The sequence below is a fragment of the Trichoplusia ni genome, chromosome 14, assembly GCF_003590095.1.
Source record: "Trichoplusia ni isolate ovarian cell line Hi5 chromosome 14, tn1, whole genome shotgun sequence".
Classification (NCBI taxonomy): Eukaryota; Metazoa; Arthropoda; class Insecta; order Lepidoptera; family Noctuidae; genus Trichoplusia; species Trichoplusia ni.
In genome coordinates this window covers 4,188,532-4,211,586 of record NC_039491.1, presented here as the reverse complement: position 1 = coordinate 4,211,586, position 23,055 = coordinate 4,188,532, and the positions used below count along the sequence as shown (strand labels likewise).

Here is a 23,055-nt window from a genome sequence, read left to right as displayed (position 1 = left end):
TTTGATTCTTCTTCGTTTATGTATTCCAAATTGTAATTGTTGAAGAGAATAATAAATAGAACTACGATTATTTGGCTTAGAATGGTAATTGGAGTTTCTCTTTGTTATTCGGAAGGGGCTGGTTGTCTTGTCTTTATTTGGGACTTGTGACGGCTGATGTATTTTTCAACAAATTTTAATGTTTTAAAGTGATTTGGTTATGTTTTTTGACGTTTATCAAGGTTCAAGTAAGTTTGAAAATTTTGTAAGCAAATTGTTTTCTGTTCCATTGATATTGTATGCGGATGAGTGTGAGATGATCTTGTCTGATTGTTTGACGTATTACAGGATGATTGCATGATAATATTACATTTATATATTTATATTGATGTTCGTAAGTGGTTATACCGTGCTAAATAAGAAATAAATTAATAACTAATTCCTGATTCTTGGATTCGAACCGGCCACCAGTATAACATTCAGTACTACTAACTACTTGGTTGACCACGCGGTCGGTGCCCAAATTCTGGCGTTAGAAAGTGGTCACTTACCCTAAGCACGAAAGATGACCTATGGTGTAGGGAATAAATTTTAATGCTAAATTCACTTGGCTCTCAAGAATAAACTTACACCAAAATTAAAGTAAAATTTGGAATCAAATAACTATCAAGCAAAAACCAATAATTTCAACACCATTCTGGTTGTTGTTTGGGCTTAAAGTTGCGTGCAACACCGCTTTTGTAAAACCACGGCAAAGTAATAAACACAAGTATTTCATTAACAATCTAACTGGACGGCACAACAACAAGTACAGTCAGAAACAACACTTGATGAGGACAATCTGATTTACATAACACCAGTAGGTACACAACAAAATGCAGTGTAGATAAACCAAACATAGAGCCTTCAAACAAACATTAACGCAATTATGTTAATAGAAATTAATCCTTCATTATTATAATAATACAGCTTTATTTCAGACTTAGTCGATATACATGGTAGGCAACAGAAAACACAAACAGTAACAAAACAGTGTGGCTTAATCAGTATCTAACTAAACAAACAAGAGTCCCACCTATCTGTCAAAACTATCCTACTACTATTATAAAGGCGAAAGTTTGTAAGTATGGATGTATGGATGTTTGTTACTTTTTCACGTAAAAACTACTGAATGGATTTGAATGAAACTTTACCACAATATAGCTTATACATCAGAATAACACATAGGCTAAAATTTTTGAGGTTTCTAATGTGAGGTCGTAAAAAAACACATTTTTTGCGCTTACATTGCAAACGCTGACTGAATGAACAAGATAGATAGAAGACAGGTATAAATTATAACTTTATCTTCTAACCACGCGGACGAAGTCGCGGGCAACAGCTAGTATAAAATAAATATGCTGTGATATTTAGTAGGTAATCTAATTGTGTTCATAAACTTTTGTTGCTGATTGTACAACAAAATATTCTGATGAAATGGAGTATTTGCTTACAGTGGGTTCTAGTAATACTATGCAAAGTTCGAAGTTCGAAACATTTAAACTACTGTTTACGTAATTTTGGTACAACGTACCAACGTACAGTGCAGAAAGTAACATGAATACCTTAATACCTATTTGTGTTATCCCTAATATGGTGTTATATGAGTAGGTACTTATGTTTGATATTGTTTTCAAGATGAGTAATTTAATTTTAACCATTGTATTGTGATTAATTGGAAATTGGATTGCACGTGTAGCCGAGTGGTTAAGGTGACCACGCTAAATCCACTGAGCGCGACGTGTCGCGGATTCGATTCGAATTCCCGTTTAGGCCAAACTAATGCTTGTTCTGATTTTTTGTGCATGTGACTTGATACTTATGAAACAGGTAGCAATCCGGTGTGGAAATGTTAAGTTTCTTGACAAAAAAGGGAAAAATATTACATCTCTCTTCTGCACCAACAATTATATTACTTCAAGACGTAGCTGTAGGACGCAACTGTTTAAACGCGAATTAGTTATGTTATTACTAATATTATTACAAAATAACCTTAATTTCCAGTACAATTGGGGTTTTATTAGGTATGTTAATTTACTGATTTAAAAGCCTATGTACAAAAACTTTACTATACTCTTTGTATACCCCAGACTAAACATAAACATTCGCATCAATGTATCGTTCAGCAGACTACGACTTCCTTTAGTCGTGTTTATTACAGTTCCACCATGTTGAACGTGTCACGTGTCAAAAGGCGTTGGAAGCGATGACGGCTTCGGCTAGTGTACACAGCATTACAAAGGCGGGTGTGGCGTGTGAACGCGCCTTTATACGGACATATTGATTTTAAAATCCTGCATGGATGTTTTTCAAGGTATTGGAATTGAAAAATGTATGTGGGATGACTGTCAATATGTTTGTATTTGCCACTACAAGTACTGTATTTGCTGAATTAATAATGGTTAACTCACACGAATTCATCAAGATTTTCCGACTAGCTCCAGACTCAACCGGAGTAGGTAAGTTGCAAAGAGTTTTGAAAAAAAAAATCCTTAAATAAAACATTAAAACCTCTTTGTTATTCCGTTATTTCACTTATTTCTAAAAATCAGTCTACTAATATAAAATTGTTGATTAAATAAAGTCGAGGACTAATTAATAATTAAACACAAACAGTCCTTGCCAAGTAGAAGTCATACCGTTATTTAAGGCAGGCAGTAAATGTGACGTTGGTAATTTTAGACCGATTTCTATTTTACCTGCATTCAGCAAGATCTTTGAAAAATTGATATTAAATCAACTACTACATTATTTTAATCAAAAGACCCTCTTGCATAGCGAGCAATACGGTTTTACAAAGGGACGTTCAACTACCGACGCGGGTGTAGCTTTACTGAAACACATCTACGATGCTTGGGAGAACTCTCAGAACGCTATTGGCGTTTTCTGTGACCTTTCAAAGGCATTCGATTGCGTCCGGCATGACACATTACTATGCAAACTCGGATATTACGGTATCAAAAATAGATCACTGGATTTAATTAATTCCTATTTGAGTGATAGGGTCCAATGTGTAGATGTAAATGGTAGTAAGTCTACCGGACTACCTGTCAAACTAGGAGTACCCCAGGGTTCAATACTCGGCCCATTTTTATTTTTAGTATATATTAATGACTTACCATTCTTTTTAAAAGGCATGTGCGACGTTGTGCTCTTTGCAGATGATACTTCCTTAATATTTAAAGTTAACAGAAACAGAAATGACTTTAATGAAGTAAATAGTGCTCTTACTCGGGTCACACATTGGTTTTCAGTTAATAATTTAGTTTTGAATGCCAAAAAAACCAAATGTATTAAATTCGCGATGCCTAATGTTAAGAATCTTGGGCCAAATATTGTTATAAATAATGAAGTGCTAGAGACTGTAGAATCAACGGTTTTTCTCGGTGTTACAGTTGATGCAAAATTAAAATGGATGGCGCATATTGCATACCTAGCGAATAAACTCAGCTCTGCGGCTTATGCGGTTAGAAAAGTTAGGCAGATTACTGACGTGGACACAGCTCGTCTTGTTTATTTTAGCTATTTCCACAGCGTTATGTCCTATGGCATACTTTTGTGGGGTAAGGCAGCAGATATCGAATCGATATTCGTCTTACAAAAGCGAGCTGTCAGATCCATTTACCAACTAGGCTCTAGAGTTTCTCTTAGGGAGCGGTTTAAAGAGATAGGCATTTTAACGGTAGCATCCCAATTTATTTTAGATAATATACTATTGATACGGAAAAACCTTCACTTATACACCAAAAATAGTGATATACATAGTATAAATACACGGAATAAACATAAGTTAATTGGTACATCGCACCGGTTACACAGGGTACACAATTCATTTGTGGGACTTAGTGTTCGCCTCTACAATAAACTGCCTCTCACTTTATTGGAATTACCTTTTAACTCATTTAAAACAACGGTTAAAGATAAGCTGTGCAAGAAGGCTTATTATACAATCAATGATTATTTAAATGATAAAAATAGTTGGTCGCCGTGATTTGCACAGGACGGTTTAGTGTGGATTAATGTTTGACGCGTATTTGTGTAATTTGATAGACATACTCTATGTATGTGTGTAACATTGTGTTACCTATTTAGTTTTATTTTTGGTATAATTATACGCATACACGTATATATTATTTTTTATAAATTTTGACATGTATAATTTATTAATTATAAAATTGAATGACGTAGCAATTTATGCCGCCTCCGTGTTCGGGGCTGTGCCGGGTAAATCAACGTTTGGGGTATTTCTTTCTTTAAGTTTTATTTTATTAGCCGGCAGCAGATACGTCATGCTCCCTTAGTCGTCACTGCCTGCGGTGGCGTCTTGGGTCGGGTCACCTCCTTCCCTCAAATATGGCGAGGGAGGTGATGGCTGACCCTTGCGTCATACTCGTGAACGGGTGCTGCTTGCGGTGGCTGGTCGGTCTGCTGACCTTGGCCTTTGTACTTACAGTTTAATTTCGTATAGGCTTAGATACAGCGACCTCAAATTTTTGTTTGTTTGGCACGGCACCTACACACTTATTTGTTATTGTTTTGTATAATAATAATATCTAATAATTTTGTAATTGGAAAGACAGCGTGCTGCAGGGGAGTTTGTTGCGCCGTTTCTTCTCTCACAGCAAAAGCACTTAGGAAGCGGTGAAGGGTGGGCGAAACTGGGTGCTGTCCAATGTAAATGATGCTGACCTTCAAAAAGTGCTACTTAGTAGCCTAATTTGAATAAATGAATTTTGATTTGATTTTTTTTTGAGAAAATAAGATAAGACAATTTACGCCGCCTGCTAAAAAATATTATGATTTTCAATTACAGGAAATATTTGTGTGCATAAACCTTTCTGGGTTCGTCGAATGGCGCCAGTTAAAAATGTACCGTAACTTGTGTTAATAAAGTTTAAAACTGTATGCCTGGGGCTTTTTTGTTGGAAGTGCAACGTAAAACTTTGTCTGTAGGTGACACAGATAGGCAGAGGATTAAAATATTTCCCTCTCTGTCTTTGAGCTCGTATAATCCGATTACTGCTAGAGTTGTAGGCAAAATTCTCCCGGATTTCGGGATTTTAGATTATTATAGAGTATTATAAAGTGTAACCAGAATAACTCAGAATCGTCTTTCTGACAGCAGACCAAGGTTGAGGTGTGTCTCAATTTTGCTTAAATTTTATTTAAATAGTCCCACGTATTAATTTAAAATTTTTATTTTTAAAATTTCATTCTCGCTTTGGTTTGCAGGATACATTTTTTTTATACCAGTATTTAAATGTTTGGGACACCTACCGTCTTAAGTCGTATCTTTTTAAAGAACAACATAAAATATAAAGCGCTACCATGCAACACAAACAACGAAAACCTCAAGAATTTTAATTTCCCACCTTTCTCAATTAAGGTTACCAAAGAGGTTTAACACATAAAGGGTCCAGGGTAGAAGCAAGTGAAATTAACACCAAAACAAACAGTTTACCCATGTTTATATAATTAGATTACACGGAACCAGAACACGACGTCAGACCGGGTTTTGACACGTGAGGACAACAACCATTAATTATTTCGACCGATTGTGTTCGCTCCTCATTGGATTAACTATTTATAGAGCATTGTCTCTATTATTAGAACAGGGCGGTTATTACGTGTAGTGTGAAACGGTCTAAGACCCCTATTGAGAGCAGGTCGAGACCCTACCTTCCGTAGTTAGAAGGGATAGGGTGATTTGAAGTTATCTGTTCAGGATTAAATTATTACATTGGAGAGTTTTGCTAGTAATTTTTACGTTTTAGTCTAAATGTGTAGCTACTTTTAGCAGTATCTACACGGATCTTTTTGTGATATATGCCCGTCAAACTAATATAGGAAATAAGTTGAAGTTTAGTCTAATGTAACTAGACTAAACTTCACTGTTGCTAATGTGAATTGTACAATTGCTGACATTTTTAAAATGAGCGCGTGTTATCGTTTTCTATAGGTAATTAGGTTACTTTGGACCTGGGTTATTTAGCTGGAGGCATGTAAAGTTTCGGCAATAGTTTTGGTAAAGTATTAACAGAAAAAAAACATGATTGTATGATATATTGTGATGCTGTTTTTCTTTGCATTGCTTTCAATAAGTATTAAACTACGTTATAAGCGAGTGTCTTACATTATATTATTATCCAAAAGAGACCAATGATGGGGTCACAAGTCAGCTAGCTTATAATAAAAGTTGACAATATAAAAATTATAAAAGAGGGGAAAGGTTATCCAGGTATACAGGTTCCCTTAGTTACTTATAAGATACAGCGTCAATTCACGGTACTATGAGGATATAGATAGGTAGTATTTTTGTGTTTTCATTCATTTCTAGTGTTTGGAAAACCCATGTTTTTAATTCATTACACAGTCAGTAGATAGCGGAGGTCAGGTGGTCATTCTGCCTGTATGTACGGTCTGTTAGCCAAATGCTGCAGAATATAGTACCGGAAGGCTACCTCCAAACGAATAAGACAGAAGATATGAAAGAAAAAAAATAAGGACATTTTTACTAAATTACCTATTATTTGCAAGCAAGCACAGCAATTTTGGGTTGCTGGGGCTGCTGTCTGACCCTCCTTCCGTGGCCAGGCTGTATCTCATAAACCTAGCTCGATTAGCATGAGAATAGATTGTCAATTGACCCATATGATGTATTTGAACTGCCGTTAAAAATCACAATCGAGATAAAGCAAAGGTTGCGAGGGTCACTAATTTGCTAATATGTATCATTTATTTCTTACCCAACTGTTTTACTTATCTTTACCCCATTTGTAAAAAAATCTCAATATTGCGAGTCCAACTCGCACTTGACCAGTTGTTTTCTGCGTTGTGTGTAAAATACAATTATCAGCCTAAGTTAATTTATCAAAGTCAAATGAAAGATAAAGACATTGTATGGCAACAATAATAATGTTTGTCATGTACGACGTTTTAAAAATCAAAATGCAAAGTACATTTGGTTTTTAATACGTTGCAGAAGTACGAACGACAGACGAGGGCCTTATTTTGTACACTACAAAGATGAATGTACCGCGTAGTGTAATATTATACTCATAGTAACAGGTAACGTGCCTAGTAGTAACCTACTCACGAGTTACGTTAGTCATTTGTTAATTCGCACGGATACATAAACAGTTGAAGGTCTTTCTCGTCTAGCAAACCGAAAAAGTACGCACATAAGTGAGTGTAGGAAGATGGACAAATATTTTTTTTATGAAGATTTATTTTTGTTTTAATCTGATTTGATTTTTAGTATCTAGTAAAATACGTGTAACAAAAAAAGCATGCACTTTTTTATAATTATTCCTTGTTTAAACTTTATACTATAAAAGTACGCGACAAAAACCTCAATGAATAAGTTACGTCCAATTCATAAATAAAAATCCATTCTCATCATATAAGCGAACTCACCTCTACAATAAATCACAGTACCCTACCACAGTTCACACTCGCAACAGTATCACTCACTTATCACTTACAGAAGTTACAGACACTCGGTCATGGCGGGGTCCCGAGGGCGACTGATCGCGTCACACTCAGGAGACTTGTACAACTAGTTGGAGCGGTGATATGCAGTTTGAAAATGGAACCCGTTTTTTTGTTTTGTTTTTGTTTAAAAAGGAGTTTTTAATAAAATATTTGAACTATTTGTATTTGAATCAGACTTTAGTATGTTTGTATAAGCAATGTAAGTGAATGCAAATAGCAGCAGAGCCTATCCAAAATAATACGAATTTGTCTTTCTTCCCGAAATATGTGCCTGTTTTGTTAAACGAATAGAAAACACGTAGCATACACACAGTGTTCAAAAAAAATAATAGTGGTACAATATTGTTCTTCAAAAAATGCCCGATTGTGGTAGGCATAAATAAGTAAACAATCTGGTAAAACAGCTATTTCAAGACTGCTTATTTAAAAGTAAATTATTTTAATTTGTCACTCCGACTTCTGTCACCGGCTGTACAATTGTTGGCATTTAATCATCTGTCAAAACTGCTCACAACAGACGATTCACTCGTGTTAAAGTTTATCACAATTTGTAAACATCGTTTACATTAAACTACCAACTAGTTAAGTAATTGACAATGCTAATGAAAGACTAATTAAATAAAGCGACAAAGTGTCGTGTTCCGAGCAAGGAAGTTGGAGTTGCGAATCTATTTACGTGACTAGATATCGTGCTGGCAGCTGTGTGATAGTGCAAATGAAATGTCAATAAGAAGTAATTGACAACAGTTCGAATTATTATAAAACTAGCTGTTGCCCGCGACTTCGTCCGCGTGGTTAGAAGATTTAAGCTATGATTTTACCTGCACTGTTTTTTCCACATTTTTCATTGTATCTTCGCTCCTATTAGTCGCTGCGTGATGGTATAGAGCCTAAAACCTTCCTCGATGAATGGTCTATTCAATACAAAAATTGCATTGAATAGACCATTAACAATTTGAACCAGTAGTTCCTGAGATTAGCGCGTTCAAACAAACAAACAAACTCTTCAGCTTTATATATGAGTATAGATGTAATAATCTGGTTCTAATACCTTAAACGTATTAAAAATGAAACACGTGAGGAAAATCTCAATAATTTATATGGCAATTTTGTGGTAGGTTCTGTTAGATAAAAACGAAACTATTTTTTTTAAAACTACGCAACAGAATATGATGCGGTGTTTTTATAGATGGAGTAAAGCAAGAGGAAGTTATGTTTATCTGTAATTATAAATAAGTACTTAAAATAATGGATAATTAATCATTATATTAACTTTTCCACGATTCATTACACGACATTTATTGAAATAAAGAAAATAACTTAAGCTGATTGAACTATACTATTCTAAGCCAATCGAAGCTTTAATCGTGGTAAGGAAACGAATCACAAAAGCCGCAGAAGATATCACACTAGGCTCTAGATTGTTCGCCCGGTATATGAGGCAGCAAAGAAATGCTATTTTAATTACTTTCGTGCGACGATTTACTCACGCGTAATTATCGCGGGGTAGCGTGTCGAACTCGCAACGACAACAACGTTTTTGGCAGACAAAAACACCAATTGTCAATTAAATTAATGTTTTACTCTCGCAGCATGACAGACAGCGGTGCCTCAGATATGGGGTTCTGTTTTTTACTTTTTAAGCTCAGAACCCTTAAAAAAAGACAAAATGCTGTTATTATGTTCTTTATTTGCTCTTACTTTTATACCATTTTTGTGAAATAAACTTAGTCCTTTGTAATTGTAATAGAACGAGAGTCCAAAGTTTCTTCGGGTTTGTTCGGCAGAACTCGCATTCTGGTAAAACTAGAATAAGAACTCTGGTGTGTTCTAGTGTATGCCGAAACACGTATTTCGAAGTTGACTCCAATCCTCACGTTGAAGAAGGCGGCTCTGGGTAAGTCTCCCGGAGTCAGGATTTCTTCCAGCAAAATATTATTGTCCAAGTTCTTGGTGTCATCCATCGACTGAAATTTTCATGTTTATTAAATTGATTGTAATGGAAACAGAATGTATGTAAATTGCGCGGCTAAAGTCTAAATATAACGATGCCATGATGATTAATAAAAAACAGGGTTGAAGTCTCAAACCCTGGGGAGTTTGTTGTGCCGTTCCTTTTCTCACGGCAAAAGCACTTAGGAAGCAGTGAAGGGTGGGTGAAACTACCACTGGGTGATGTCTTATGTAATTTTACCTTCAAAAAGAGCTACTTAGTAGCGAAATTTAAATAAATGACTTTTGATATTGATTTTGAAGGGCATGCAATTAAATGATCTCAATATTAATATAACTACCTCTTCGGTTTTTTCTTGGTGTTCCACTAGCACGGTGTACTTTCCATCAGACATAGTGTACTTTTGGGCCCTGGTAGAGGGTGCGTCTGGTACCTCCCAAACTCGCATCTAAAATTAATTACAAGAGTTTTAGAAATTATTTATCAGTCAATTAAGGCCGGATCCCAAGTTTTATGGGTAAAAATAATTATATAAATTGAATATTCATACCTTGTAACCAATTACGGGGTCAGTCCATATTCCACTTTCTATGGGCGTCCATTCAAATTCGAAGAGTAAGAAATTGTCACTTCGAATAACCACTTTGTGTATAAATGGTCTTTGGAGTCTGGATAATGCACTGTTCTCTAATGGGCCAGCATGACACAAGGCGATTAACGCGAGCGCGATAAGTAGCTTCATCATTTTATGCAATGAAAAAAATATTTAGTCAGTTAATCAACTCGAAGTAAACAAACTTAATGCGATGTTTGCAAACTGTCCTCTATTTATATCATCAATATTAGAATAGATAATGATAATTTATTTCTTTATCTTTTAATCCGTTATCGAATCTAACTTGTCTCAACAAACGGAACTGATAAAGCTATTATCTCTTCAAAATAATAATCAATCTTGTTTTTACTCTTTTTGGTAATTTTTACCTCCTTGCTTGGATTGTTATAAGTTTGATCGCTTTGTGCGGTGCGCTTGTGTTTCTTGCAGGACAAACCGAGTGATCCGATAAGATCAGATTAATTTATTTGGACATTGGTTTCCGCCCATCGGTTCTTGAGTAAGATTTATGATTTATCATAATAGATTGTGTCCTATACGACATGGGATACTTATATTTTTTAAAGTACTTGCACATGACACTATAAGCGTGATTTATCCATCTGTATATAAGAATGTTACAGTAGAAGAAGCCAAAGCAAAAAGAAGCTTTTAGATTGATAGATTTTTTGTTCGAAAAGACAAAAACATCTTAAGTGGTATTTCTAACGTACCAGTTATAATAATATTGAATTGTCACACAATATTCATGATACATACTGTAAAAATTTTACTGTCAATCGGAAAACGCGAAGGGGTACAAATACAACTGCCGCAAGATTTGATTTCAGAACGACAGACAGATAACGGGACAGGTGATACTAAATGAAAGCTTGCAATTTAGACCCTTGTATCTACTGACGAATAACAATCAAAACATCCTAATTTCTGTGTATGTTCATGCAATAGCCTACTCACGGTCCTTAAAGAACCCGACGCATCAAACAGACGCCCTTGAGGAAAGGCTCGACAAAATATGGTATGACAGAGAGATAAACCATTAAAAAATTAAATTAAAAGTCTATGGACGCAGCAAATGCAGATTTTATATTTCTACGATTTTATCTCATGCACAGGTGTAACACAAATGTGAGATTTCATTTTATTAGAAAGAGGGTAACGTTTTATGACAACTTTCTTTTGACGGAGCCAAAGTTGTCATTGCGGTTCATACCATACTTGAACCTTTCTAGTGACTCACGTACCTAACAAATTCGTTAAATTCTGTATTCAGATAATCCTACTTATATCCTAGTAATATTATAAACGCGAAAGTTTGTATGTATGGACGTTTGTTACTCTCTCACGCAAAATTCACTGATTGGGTTCAGAGGAAACTTGGTACCTAGACAGGTAGTTAATAAACAGGAATACGATAGCTTTATGTCTATTTTATGTTCCTGTGGGATCATTTTTCGATTTGCAGCGGGCGGTCCCGTGGGCTACTGCTAGTATTATAATTGAAATTAAGTCATTAGGTATTTGCAAACGCATATTTTGATAAACCAGCAAAGATACAGTGTTCAATAAAAAACAACAAACAGCTTGATTCGCTTTTTAGTGTTTTGGTGAGCTAGCCGATTGGCACAGCGTTAGGCTAACCTGACTGGGGTTCAGATGTATCGTACAAAGGAAACCGTTACGGGTTGCGCCCACAATCCTTTAAAACGTTGAATCATGACGTACGGGGAATACAACACGAGCTTCACCAAAGTACTGACTTTTTTGATAAGGCTTGACTTTGAAGACTTGATTTTTTGTTTTAATGTTTTTGTCCAATAAATTTTCTGGCATTGATTCTGAACATAAAAACAGATTCAGCCTTAATAAAAATAAGTACCTTTTTACAGTCAAGGGATTACTTCATGTGAAAAGACCCGGTCTTTTTTAAAGGCTTGCACGGGGACACGTGGGCAGGTATAACATGTAGAAACCTTGTTGAGAACTTTAATCTAATGTGATGGGGTATCTACCAGGGGCCATCCAGCCCTGCTCTATAAAAGAACAAACTTGGACGGCCCAAGGTAGCTACAAAAGTATTACAAATTGTATTGTGTATAACTAATAAGGGCAATTGGTATTAATAATGATAAATGGAAGGGTTTCCTTCACAAGCTTTGGAAAACTAAAGCACCTTATTATTAATAACTAGCTGTGAGTAAGTCATGATTTATACCTGCCCTGTTTTTTCCACATTTTAAATTGTCATGATATATAGCCTAAAACCTTCCTGGATGAATGATCTATTCAATACAAATTCAATAGAATTTTTCAATTTGAACCAGTAGTTCCTGAGATTAGCGCGTTTAAACAAACAATCAAACAAACTCTTCAGCTTTATATATTAGTATGTTAAGTACCTTATTATTAATCCTACTATTTATATAAATATTGTCTTATTTCTTTCTTTTATGTAAATAGTGACGAAGAATTGCTTGAAATTCATGAATAGCGATGATGACTGGGTATAAAAAGAAAAAATCTCATTAGTCCCTCAGTTCGATAATTGAAAAGTATGAGACACGTATTTTTTCCTCTTTCAGAAAAACTAGAATTGACAAAGATTAACTGCTTTAAAGTTTAGGAGAGGGGGCTTGTGACGTAACGATATGGTAAAATTTATACTCAATCGTGACGTGACGCGTTAGTTTCATTCACTGTAATTTGGTCAATTTATGTTTGCGGGACAAATTAAAAAATACGTATCCATTATTATACAAAAAACTACAAGACGGACACTGCAAAAAATAAAATTGTCTTTATCGATATTTCACACTTATTGTACAATCTGAAAGTAATTTAGTATGTATATTTTTTTGTTTTAGTATCGCCTCCAACAACTTACGTATAGGTTGCGGTAAGCTTCATAATGTTTTTCGAGGATTTATTTAAAAAAAGACTTTAAATGAGAAATAAGGCGCCTCTCGAAATTACCTGAGCACGTGTTTTAAATAAAAAGTAATACTACTTATTAAAAAAACAAACTAAAATTTATAAATAAAGAGTAATTGGTTTATACTATTTTATGCGAAAAATAATAATTTACCACAGAGGTATGGAAACTTTTTATCCTCCTAAAAAGTTATAGTTCCCGTGGGATAGCTTCGTTTTTGATTTTTGATATTTAGATCTAAACAAATAAAGGTTATTTTGGTTTATTGTGAGGTACCAGGGTAACAGGTTCTTGTAGGTTACCAGGAAAGAATGCAGCAGTAGTAGAATAGGTACTTGAGGATGGTATTAGGATGACATGCCTCACTGAGACGCGATTGCGATCTTAGCAAAGCATTGACCGTTAGGCGCTACACAAATTCATGGGTCACTGCAGGTAAAAACAGGGATAAAACTCACTGCCTTATATGCGCAGCCCAAACTTATAACTAATGTTTAAATAGGTATCAGATTGAAATAGAGAAGCTCGTTTTTGCATTAGAAAGACGATCAAAAACTGCAAGAAAAGAAAGACAAAATACTGGAATTGTGTTTATACTTCATTTAATTGTAATGCATGCTTAGTCTAGTTTAATCTTAATAGAATGAGAGTCCAAGGTCGATTGGGGTATAGCTGGCATAACTCTGACTCTATAATAATCAGAATAAGAACTCTGGTATGTGGCAGTGAAAGCTGACACACGGATTTCATAGTTGACTCCGATCCTAACGTTGAAGTATGGGGCTGTGACCAAGTCTGCTGGAGTGCGGATCTCCGCCAGCAAAATATTCTCCAAGCTCTTGGTTACGTCCGAAGCCTGAAATTATTTACAAATTAAATAGAATGTGTCGAAATTGAGATGACAGTGTCTTTGAAGGGAGAAAACACATAAGAACAATGTTCAAGTCGTGACATTACCGCTATAGCAAGATTTTTTTTTGGCAAGGTTTTTAACCAAACTTGATGTTGTTGCGTGGTTTTATAGCAAACCAGCCATAGATAACAGCTTCATCACATATATACATTATGTTATTAAAATGGATTAAAAACTTCCTTGAAGTCAAATATTACAAGATTTCTTGAAGAAGAAAATGAAAGTAAATAAACTAAAACGGTAATTTAAAGTAATAATAATTATCAATTACCTCTTCTTCTGCTTCTTCTTGTCGTGCTACTTGCACGATATATTTTCCATCAGACATAGTGTATTCTTTGCGTTGGTTTGTCGAAGGTGCGTCTGGCACTTCCCACACTCGCATCTAAAAAATAATCACTAAACTTTAACAAATTACTCATCTCATTTCTCTAAGTATCAAAACGACTGACTTCTTTTTTTTTGGAAGTGCAAATACTAAAATATCACTATCGTAAGTGTTATAAATCAAAACAGTTACCTTGTAACCAATTAAAGGGTCGGTCCATATCCCACTTTCAACTGGAGTCCATTTGAATTCGAAGAGTAGGAAATTTTCATCGCGAGTGGTCATCTCAGTCAAACGTGGTCTTTGCAGTCTGGATGCTACATTGTTCTTCAGTGGCCCAGCCTGGCACAAGGCCACAAACGTTAAAGCGAAAAGCAACTTCATCATTTTTTAAATAGAGTCTATAATTCAATGCTGTCCTCAACAGCCTGTTTTCTCTCTGAGGTTCAAATTAATATTGATATCGTTTTGATTGTACGTAAAGCATAATCAGTTAATTACTACTCGTATCTAGATTTTCTTATCAATAGATGAAGTTGGAACTGATAAAAACATTTTTATAAAGTATATTATTTTTATTCCCACGTGTAAATTGGACGTCTCATAAAAGTAGATTTTCTAAAGTCGTGTGGAAGCGAAATTGACGATGACTAATCGTGTTTCTGCATGGGGCAGCATAGAACATGATGTTCTATTACAAAACATGATAAATATTTGTAGACGTGGAAGGGGAAGTCGTGATGTAATATAACAAGCGAACAAAGTTGTGAATAAATAAAACCTTTTCCAATTGCAGCACTCCAATCTCAACTTTATAAGGCTTAAGCTTTTATTCACTTTGTTAGCACAAGAACTCTGTATAAAAAGCATCACATAAAGTCCGTAAGGTCGCGTAAACGATCAAACACATTTGATTCAAACCTTTTGGGTTTGAACCAAACATACTTTCGCGGCTAGTTCAAAAGATTTGCCAACCATTCAGGTGTTCGAATCTGGTTTGATTAAATTGTATAGTTTTGTTGTGAATGGTTTTACAATGGTTGTTCTTTTATACACAATCCAGAAAATTTGAAGAAACGGTTCCAACAAACTTTTGAGACAAAAAAATGTTTGGTCGTCACGTTGGCCCTTTAAACAGCTTCGAGGCGGAGGGAATGAATACACGACATTTCAACGGGATTTATTTCTCAGACGTCACTCAATGTTGGAATAAATACTCTTTGACGGACAGATGGCGCGATTTCATCCATTGTTTTTTTTTCGGTTAAGTTTCTTTCCGTTTCGTTTGTTCGAATTTTCTGTTTATGTATTTCTGAGGTCCTAGGTAATGTTATTCTGCATTAGCGTAGCCACAAATAGCTAGCGTACTCAAAATGTATGTGAATAACAGTCGTCGAAAATTCTTTGGTCAGCGTTAGCGATAGGAGCAACTTGTCAAATGGTCCTGAAGTTTCGAGGACGAAGCTAATCCACATGAACTTAAAATTTCCTGTTTGGCCTAATATTCGATTATAGTATGCAATACTATCTGCTTGATAAAAGTATTTTTTTCGTCTTTTTCCTTAATTGGTTTTGTGCTGTTAACATGAATAAGATTAACACTGATTACAGTGCGATGGTGATAAACAGTATTCGGATTACAAAATCAAATCAAGATTATGACTAACACAGTTGTAATCATGTTTATTGACTTCCTTATGTTTGATACGGTAATTGCCTACACATGATAAATACAAAATATTTTTAAACTTTTGCCTAGATTGAAGTTAAAAAGTTGAGAGAGATATAATCCAAAAGCCATTTTTTGTTCCATATGAAAATTTGCAGACTTCATGAGATACGTTTTTCCAGGCTGTTTTTGTTTGTCTAGAAATCTCTATATTTTATGTTGCATTAAGGCTTTCATTGTTGAATTCATTGTTCATTAAGCTCAATCCAAAGACATTTAACAAGAATATAATAATGTCGTTGGCAAAACAAAGTTTTGACAACTTCCTATGTCAAATCGATCCAAACACAGTTCTAAATATTGTATCAATGTATAAAACTCTTAGATATTAAAATATTACTCACCTATTATAAAGTGGGACATAATTTTAAAACATTTAAGGGAAGACTCCCTGATACCTGGAAGATTTATTTCTATATAAATACTGAATAATAGTCGACCCTCGTCATAGGGCGGACATGACGAGCCGGAATTTGGAAGTAATACGATTTTCGTACCGTTTCTATTATTGGAATTTTTTGTAGTGTTGTTAGACGGCCGATTAAGTATTTGGGGTTTCTGCGTTCAATAATATTATTTATGATAAGCGCCCCAAGGATGTGGAAGTTGTGCACGAACATATGTACCTTTGTAAAAATTTAATAGGTAATTATTATTTCTTCTTTTGAGTATTCCACTTCGTATTGGTTCTTAGTTATCGCCAGACCAACTTTATGATGATTTACAACAAAATAGAGCTCCATTAATTTGGAAAATTATCTATTCATTCCGTAGTTGTAGTTACAAAAATGAACAGTCCAGACTCATCACAGTATACCTTTCTGGACTGGAGATTTATTGTCTAGCCTAGTTTTTTCAAAACCAAATTCGTTTATCTGATAAATAAAATATTTTTTTTTGTCTATTTTTGAACTAGAATGTGTTTTATCAGCTTTTGACACAACCTATTTTACTGGGTAACAAAGCATCCTATTAAATTAAATTGTAATCCAATCTGCAAAATCTAATATCTTTGGAAAAATGGGTCACATATTGTGGTACTCGATCAAGTGAAATGAGCTGTTATGCATTAAGAAAAGTGTCATAGATAAGGTCACAATATGCTGGCATCTGGTGGCCTTCCTCCACTTCTAATATTATTGCAGTTGTGGAAGAATGACGCTGCCCTACCCAACCTACCACGCTTCTAATGTTCTGAAGGTACCTAGTCCCACTGGATCGGCCCGCACGTGTAGCAATGCTATGCATTTCTACGTGTCGGCAACAATAAGCAGTTGACGTCACCCAGCGGTTAGGTTTAGTCAGTAAAATTCTTACACCCGTTCACTCCTCGAGTGGGCGAGGGTTAACAAGAATTCCCCGTTATACCAAAACGTCTCATTGGATAGTGTCGCACAGTGAATTGTAGTTCAGATCATTAAATTATATTCTATCAACGATTTTAACTGACTCGACGTTTGAAATTTAATGTAATATAAATCAACTGTGTTCTAGGTGTTTATAATACCCCAATTTAACTCAATACGTAAAACAAAATCTAATCCAGAGAAATAACGCTCGCTTTGACAACTGCACATAACAATATTTTAGTTGACAATAACGTTAAAGGAGGTCTGACACCAGCTCTGCGAAGCCCATTAGGTCTGTCGGACTAGAGGGATGTCCGAGAGGGTTATCGCGGCCCCGGTACACAAAGGTCAAAGAAAGGAACGTAGGTTTGTCCAGTTAAAATCTGACACTGACTTCCACTCAAACCAAAGCGAGTCACTTGATGATTCGCGTGAGCTCTTTAAGTGGAATTATTGCTGCTGTGATAGAGAAACGCCAGGCTAAGCAGTGAGACTGCATCAGTCCTTCTTTAAGGGGTGGTTAATTAAGCCTCCTGAATCTATCAGTGGTATTTCATTAGTGCCTATTGAAAACCTATATTCTGCAAATATACCAATGTGCAATGGATTGTAGCTAGAACATCCAACAAGCATCCGTTTTTATATTTTTCATACAGAAACACGACAGCATCGGCTAACGAGGACTATAAAAGCGAGACGGGTAAAACCATAAAATAAATAGCAGAAATATCTCAATTTACAGTGGATCGGTGGCTTTAATGGAGCGAAAATAAAGTGAGACAGATAAAACAGTTTCATGATACGAAATAAGTATTGTTGAGTTTCAGTAATGTATCCTCTTTTATGATTGTTCAAATCAACGAGAATGCCGCTTTGCTAATAGAAGCATTGAGGTATATCTTAAAACATTGTGTTTTATTGTCTTTTATTTGATAGCATTTTCTTTACCTAAACAAATTATTAGCTAACTGTTATCAAATTAATAATTTGAACTGAAAAAATTTGCCAAGATTTTGTAGTTTTTGATTTATAACTGAGATCAAAAGCAAATATTTTAAGGAAATTTATTCATTCAATATTTCACTTTTCCATTCTCTTATATTTCACGGGAATATAAAATTTCGATAAATGACGCCGTCAACTACCTCCTTAAGTGACGTCGCGTTATTTGCAGAAGAACTGTCTAAATCAGGTTTGTTTCTTTTCTCTGTCCTACCCTTACCCTATTATATAGTGTCGGGACTCTTCTTATTTCTGCGCTATGCTTATCTGTGCTGGTTGCCATTTCATCAGATGAATTCCTTAAGAATTCTCCTCTGCCTTTCTTTTCCTCTGGCAGATTCAGCGCATTCTGTACCACGTTACTCTCAATTCTTCTTGCCTTTTGCAACAGTGTTTAAATTCTATAAAAGATAGAGCTTAGAAGTTTTAAGTATCGTTACACTAATCAGGAGAGAAGACCAATTTTAATAAATTCCCGTGAGTGCTGATTACGCGTTTCAGTACTCACAGGAATACAACAACCTACTTACTTGACATGCTGAAAATTTGAGTAAGAAGAAAAGTTTCGAGAGTGTTCGTGTTGACGAGTCCTGAATGTACCCTTGCACTTAGTAACGATATAAATACATTATGATGAATACTTAAGCCACCAAAGTATATTTGAAAAATATTTATATAATAATAATAGAAAAATATTTATATTTAAAAATAGCTCTTCCCGCCTTTGACCAGTTATTGTTAGTATAATCTCGAGTCCGGCGGGTTCTCCGATCAGATTTCAGTGGCGGCTGTTGGTTCCTAAAAAAACACGCCAAATCAATTCCACACGGACGAAATCACGGGCTGCTGTCAGTATTCAGATAGAGGTAGATGCCAGCTTTTAATACTCTTCATAAATGACAGCCAAAATTTGCACGTCGACAACTTTTTAAGTGTTTACTTTGACTTCGCGATCCGCTCAGTAATTTGATGGCTCAGCGTTAAACTTCCTTCGGAAATGGGTCCTCATAATTTTCTAAAAAAAGACTCTTTGGTTGCGATTTTGAATATAGCTGTGTCTAGGTAGGTTTGCCCGCATTCCTCTTAATGTCCATATAAAACCTATCCGGTCATTCAAAATACACACTGCTAAAACGAATAGCACTGAAAATTTGAATTTTGCGTTTATCCAAAATGTTAACATTTAAAACCACAGCCCTTTTTGCTTCAGGTTTCGGGGTGTCTAGTATCTGTATCCAATTAATAAGGGGCTTGCAATCTGCAGATCAAAGCCTTGTGTATCTACATCTCGGCTTAGATACGACACGTACGTTGGACCGTTTGCCTATGTAACAACATCACAGAAATCAACCTTATGTGGTTGGAACAAAGGTGCTATATAGTATTAATATTTATGTGAAGTCAGCTAATAAATACATGTTTGACACCGTTTTTTGACGAAAAAAACAAACGAAATGAAAGTGAGCATATTGTTTCTTGTTTAGGTATTTGTTTTTGTATTCATTTACAACACACATTCAGTAAATAACATATTCAGTAAGTTTAAAATCAATTTTAAACCTCGTATACTCGAGTAAGAACCAGGACAACTTAACTACTGCAACTTCAAATTAATAATGTTCAGCGTTCTTGGTCTGCGCTTTGGGAAGACTATCGCTATGGAAGCGAGACACTACGAAGCGAAGTGTATTGCGCCGTCTTACTCACACATAGAGATAAGTCCGGTTTTCTTAGTGCTGAAAACATATACGTCGTGAGATCCTGATGGATACGTAATTAAACTCCTTGGGAACGTTTTTCTTGACTGTCGGTAACATTTTATTCGGTATACGTACGCCCAGTAATAATTTCAAGAATGAACCTTATTGCTATGGAATAAAGATGCTATCAGATTTAAAGGATAGCCCCTGATGCGCGCACTGTATAAGTGACACGCCATTAATGTTTGTTGACACACCTTTTCCTCCCCTTGAAGAATTTTGATACTGAAATGGTTTAAAAATAACCATGTTTTTATAGCAAACGTAAACATCTACTAACATGTTTATCTTTAATTATATTTTTGCACGGGGAAGACTGATTCCTGTTTGAACTGAAAAGTACGTACTTGACTAGGTTTACTTTGATAAGGTTGTAGCATTATTTGGAAGCCAAAACAGACATTGCTAATGTACTTCGATAGTCTTGAGACAGATCCTAATTTACACCACTATCGTCTAAATTGCATAAGTGCAAAACTGCTACTAGTTATGAGCGCAAATTTTGCAACTTTAGTTAAATACTCCGCATATCATTCTGTAGTAAGTAGCCAACTTCGATTTTTAATTATAAAAAAAAACACTTTCCTTCTTTCTATAACTCTTCATTTTAATTCCCATCAGTCATTCCAAAAGTACAATAATATAAAGTAAAAATAAAAAATGCTTACAAACGAATCGACAGGAAACTAAGAGAATAAGTCAGCGACATTCCCCCGTCGCTTCCGAAAACAAAAACTTTTAACAAGAAATGAAATCACTTCGCAAATAGTCCGGAAATAAAAAAGGCAGGGGGATGACTCATTATTCGGGGATGAAAGGCGCAGACGTCTAAACACGTTCTGTCGCGACTAGATTTACATTTTTATTAAGATTCCCTTGCAACGAAGGTTTGGAAATGTTTAAATACAGTTTTTTGATGTTCAATTTACTGATGTTCTGACGTTTAAATGTAGATTAGTTGATTTGAAGTTGTGTTTTTTTTTTTAATTTTTGTTTTATAATCTTAATCAATTCCTGATAGGAATCAGATTTTGTGAATGAAACCTGGTGAGCTTTTGTTTTAATTAAGTATTAGGCACTAGTGGTTGTTACAATAAAGCAGTAATTAACCTCGGCCCTGCTGGAGCCGATTTTTTTTTTGACAACATTTGAATTGCTACTATAATATATTGATACATATTGATAGAAAATATTTCTTTAGTTGTACATAAAAAAGGATTTTACCGTAAATTTGTGAATAAACAAAAAGCTAAATATACTATTGTTAACGAAACCTCCTTTTCAAAGTAAAACCTCCTTCAAGATCCTTAGTAAAACCTCTTTCGAACCTGGGATTTGACAAGCAGTCCGCTATAAAAGACGGAGCGCTCTTAGCAACCCTCTCTCTCCGGTGTCAGCTGGCTTCGCTGGAACATCTCCGTGACCTTCGTTGTATTTATTCAGCATAGCAGCCATATTGTTATTTCGATAATTGCCATTCATACCTATTCCTTTGCAGTAATTAGAGTTTGATGTATTAACTTTAAGTTATCTTTGTAATGATTGGGTTTAATTGTTTGTGACGTAACCGTGCTTGCTTTTTAAAAACCTGTCCTCACTTTTGGTTTCTAAGACTATAATAACTTTTTCAGGTTCGCTTTCAGACAAAGCAAAAATTACCATTTTTTTTCCTGCTTTCCTTTTTTGTCTTCCTCCACTATTTAATTATTATCTTATGTATGAATGAAAATTAGCCGTATTAGTAGATCCTATCGCTATATTACTAAATATTGCAAAACAATAAATTAAATTTCCTCAATGATATCCGTCTACTATCTTACTTATAATACTAATTATCTATAGCTTATCAACAATAAAACTTATTATAACGGCAAAGTCCAATTAGCCCAAATATGTATATTAGTCACTTTATAAACTCGGTTTAATTTGATAGCGATCTGATGGATTGTTGATAAAAAGTCTTAGGATCTTGTTGTTAAATCTATTTTGCGTGAAAAAAGTGGTAGAATTATTAAGACTAGGAAGCGGTATTGCAGGAAATGGAATAGGAAGCCTTTAAGAACACTGTACGAGTATTGTAGGAAACCTCTGCCCAGCTGCAGCCTGTAGGACCTCAAATAAAAGCAAAAATTCAGATTGCAGGCTGAAATGATGATGATCATCTGCGAATTATTACGTTTTGTATTTTTATTTTATAATTTTATTCCATGTTCCGAAAGGTCTACCAAAACGGTCCTCGGTGGGAACAAGGAAACTATGTAACTCATTGTAGTTATTTATGTTTTCTTGTAAAACAGAATTTATCGAGGCAAGGAAAGAGACTAATTTAAAGGAATCGTATTTACATACTTCTTTCCCGTCCTACGGAAGTTAATTGCTTACCTGGTGGCATACCAAGTGTTTGCTGACTGCTCATCTATACTAATATATAAAGCTGAAGAGTTTGTTTGTTTGTTTGAACGCGCTAATCTCAGGAACTACTGGTCCAAATTGATAAATTGAGAAGTGTTGTATAGACCATTAATCGAGGAAGACTTAGGCTATAAACCATCACGCTGCGACTAATAGGAGCGAAGATAGAATGGAAAAAGTGAAAAAAAAACAGGACGGGTATAAATCATAACTTATATCTTCTTCTACCCACGGGAACATGTCGCGAGCAACAGCTAGTCTTAAATAAAGTTGGTGTGTTTCGATAGATCCTGTTTGACAAGAATCGCAATATGACGGACAAATGTAGCTCTAATTCTAGAAAAAAATCTTCCCATTTCTATTTTGACACTTACCGAAAAATGCTAATTTTGTATATATAAATTTAAGGCTTAGTTAAAAACATTGTTATTGTATGTTGTAATGTTTCTTTAGGTACCTATGTTTAGTTTATAAAAGAGACTAGCAGACCCGATAGACGTTTTTCTGAATCTAAGACTTTTAGGGTGTCACAAAATTACATATACAAA

The 23,055-nt window shown here is 35.1% G+C and overlaps 3 protein-coding genes across 3 annotated transcripts in view; all 3 read right to left on the bottom strand.

Annotated features, from left to right (window-relative positions):
• LOC113500429 (tolloid-like protein 1) overlaps window positions 1-8,389 on the bottom strand; it is a 77,648-nt gene extending 69,259 nt beyond the window's left edge. The window contains exon 1 of the mRNA XM_026881220.1: window positions 7,435-8,389. The gene's annotated coding sequence lies outside the window, so the exon portion shown is untranslated. The remainder of the gene's footprint in view (window positions 1-7,434) is intronic.
• Window positions 8,390-9,182: 793 nt separating this feature from the next.
• LOC113500569 lies at window positions 9,183-10,272 on the bottom strand. The gene is made up of 3 exons (XM_026881416.1): window positions 10,017-10,272; window positions 9,807-9,914; window positions 9,183-9,479 (listed from the first exon to the last, which is right to left on the bottom strand). Exons 1-3 carry the CDS (start codon window positions 10,209-10,211, stop codon window positions 9,240-9,242), a joined length of 543 nt encoding a protein of 180 aa, XP_026737217.1. The 5' UTR covers window positions 10,212-10,272; the 3' UTR covers window positions 9,183-9,239.
• A 3,323-nt stretch (window positions 10,273-13,595) lies between these two features.
• LOC113500595 lies at window positions 13,596-14,713 on the bottom strand. The gene is made up of 3 exons (XM_026881449.1): window positions 14,448-14,713; window positions 14,199-14,312; window positions 13,596-13,870 (listed from the first exon to the last, which is right to left on the bottom strand). Exons 1-3 carry the CDS (start codon window positions 14,640-14,642, stop codon window positions 13,634-13,636), a joined length of 546 nt encoding a protein of 181 aa, XP_026737250.1. The 5' UTR covers window positions 14,643-14,713; the 3' UTR covers window positions 13,596-13,633.
• Between the last annotated feature and the right edge of the window lie 8,342 nt (window positions 14,714-23,055).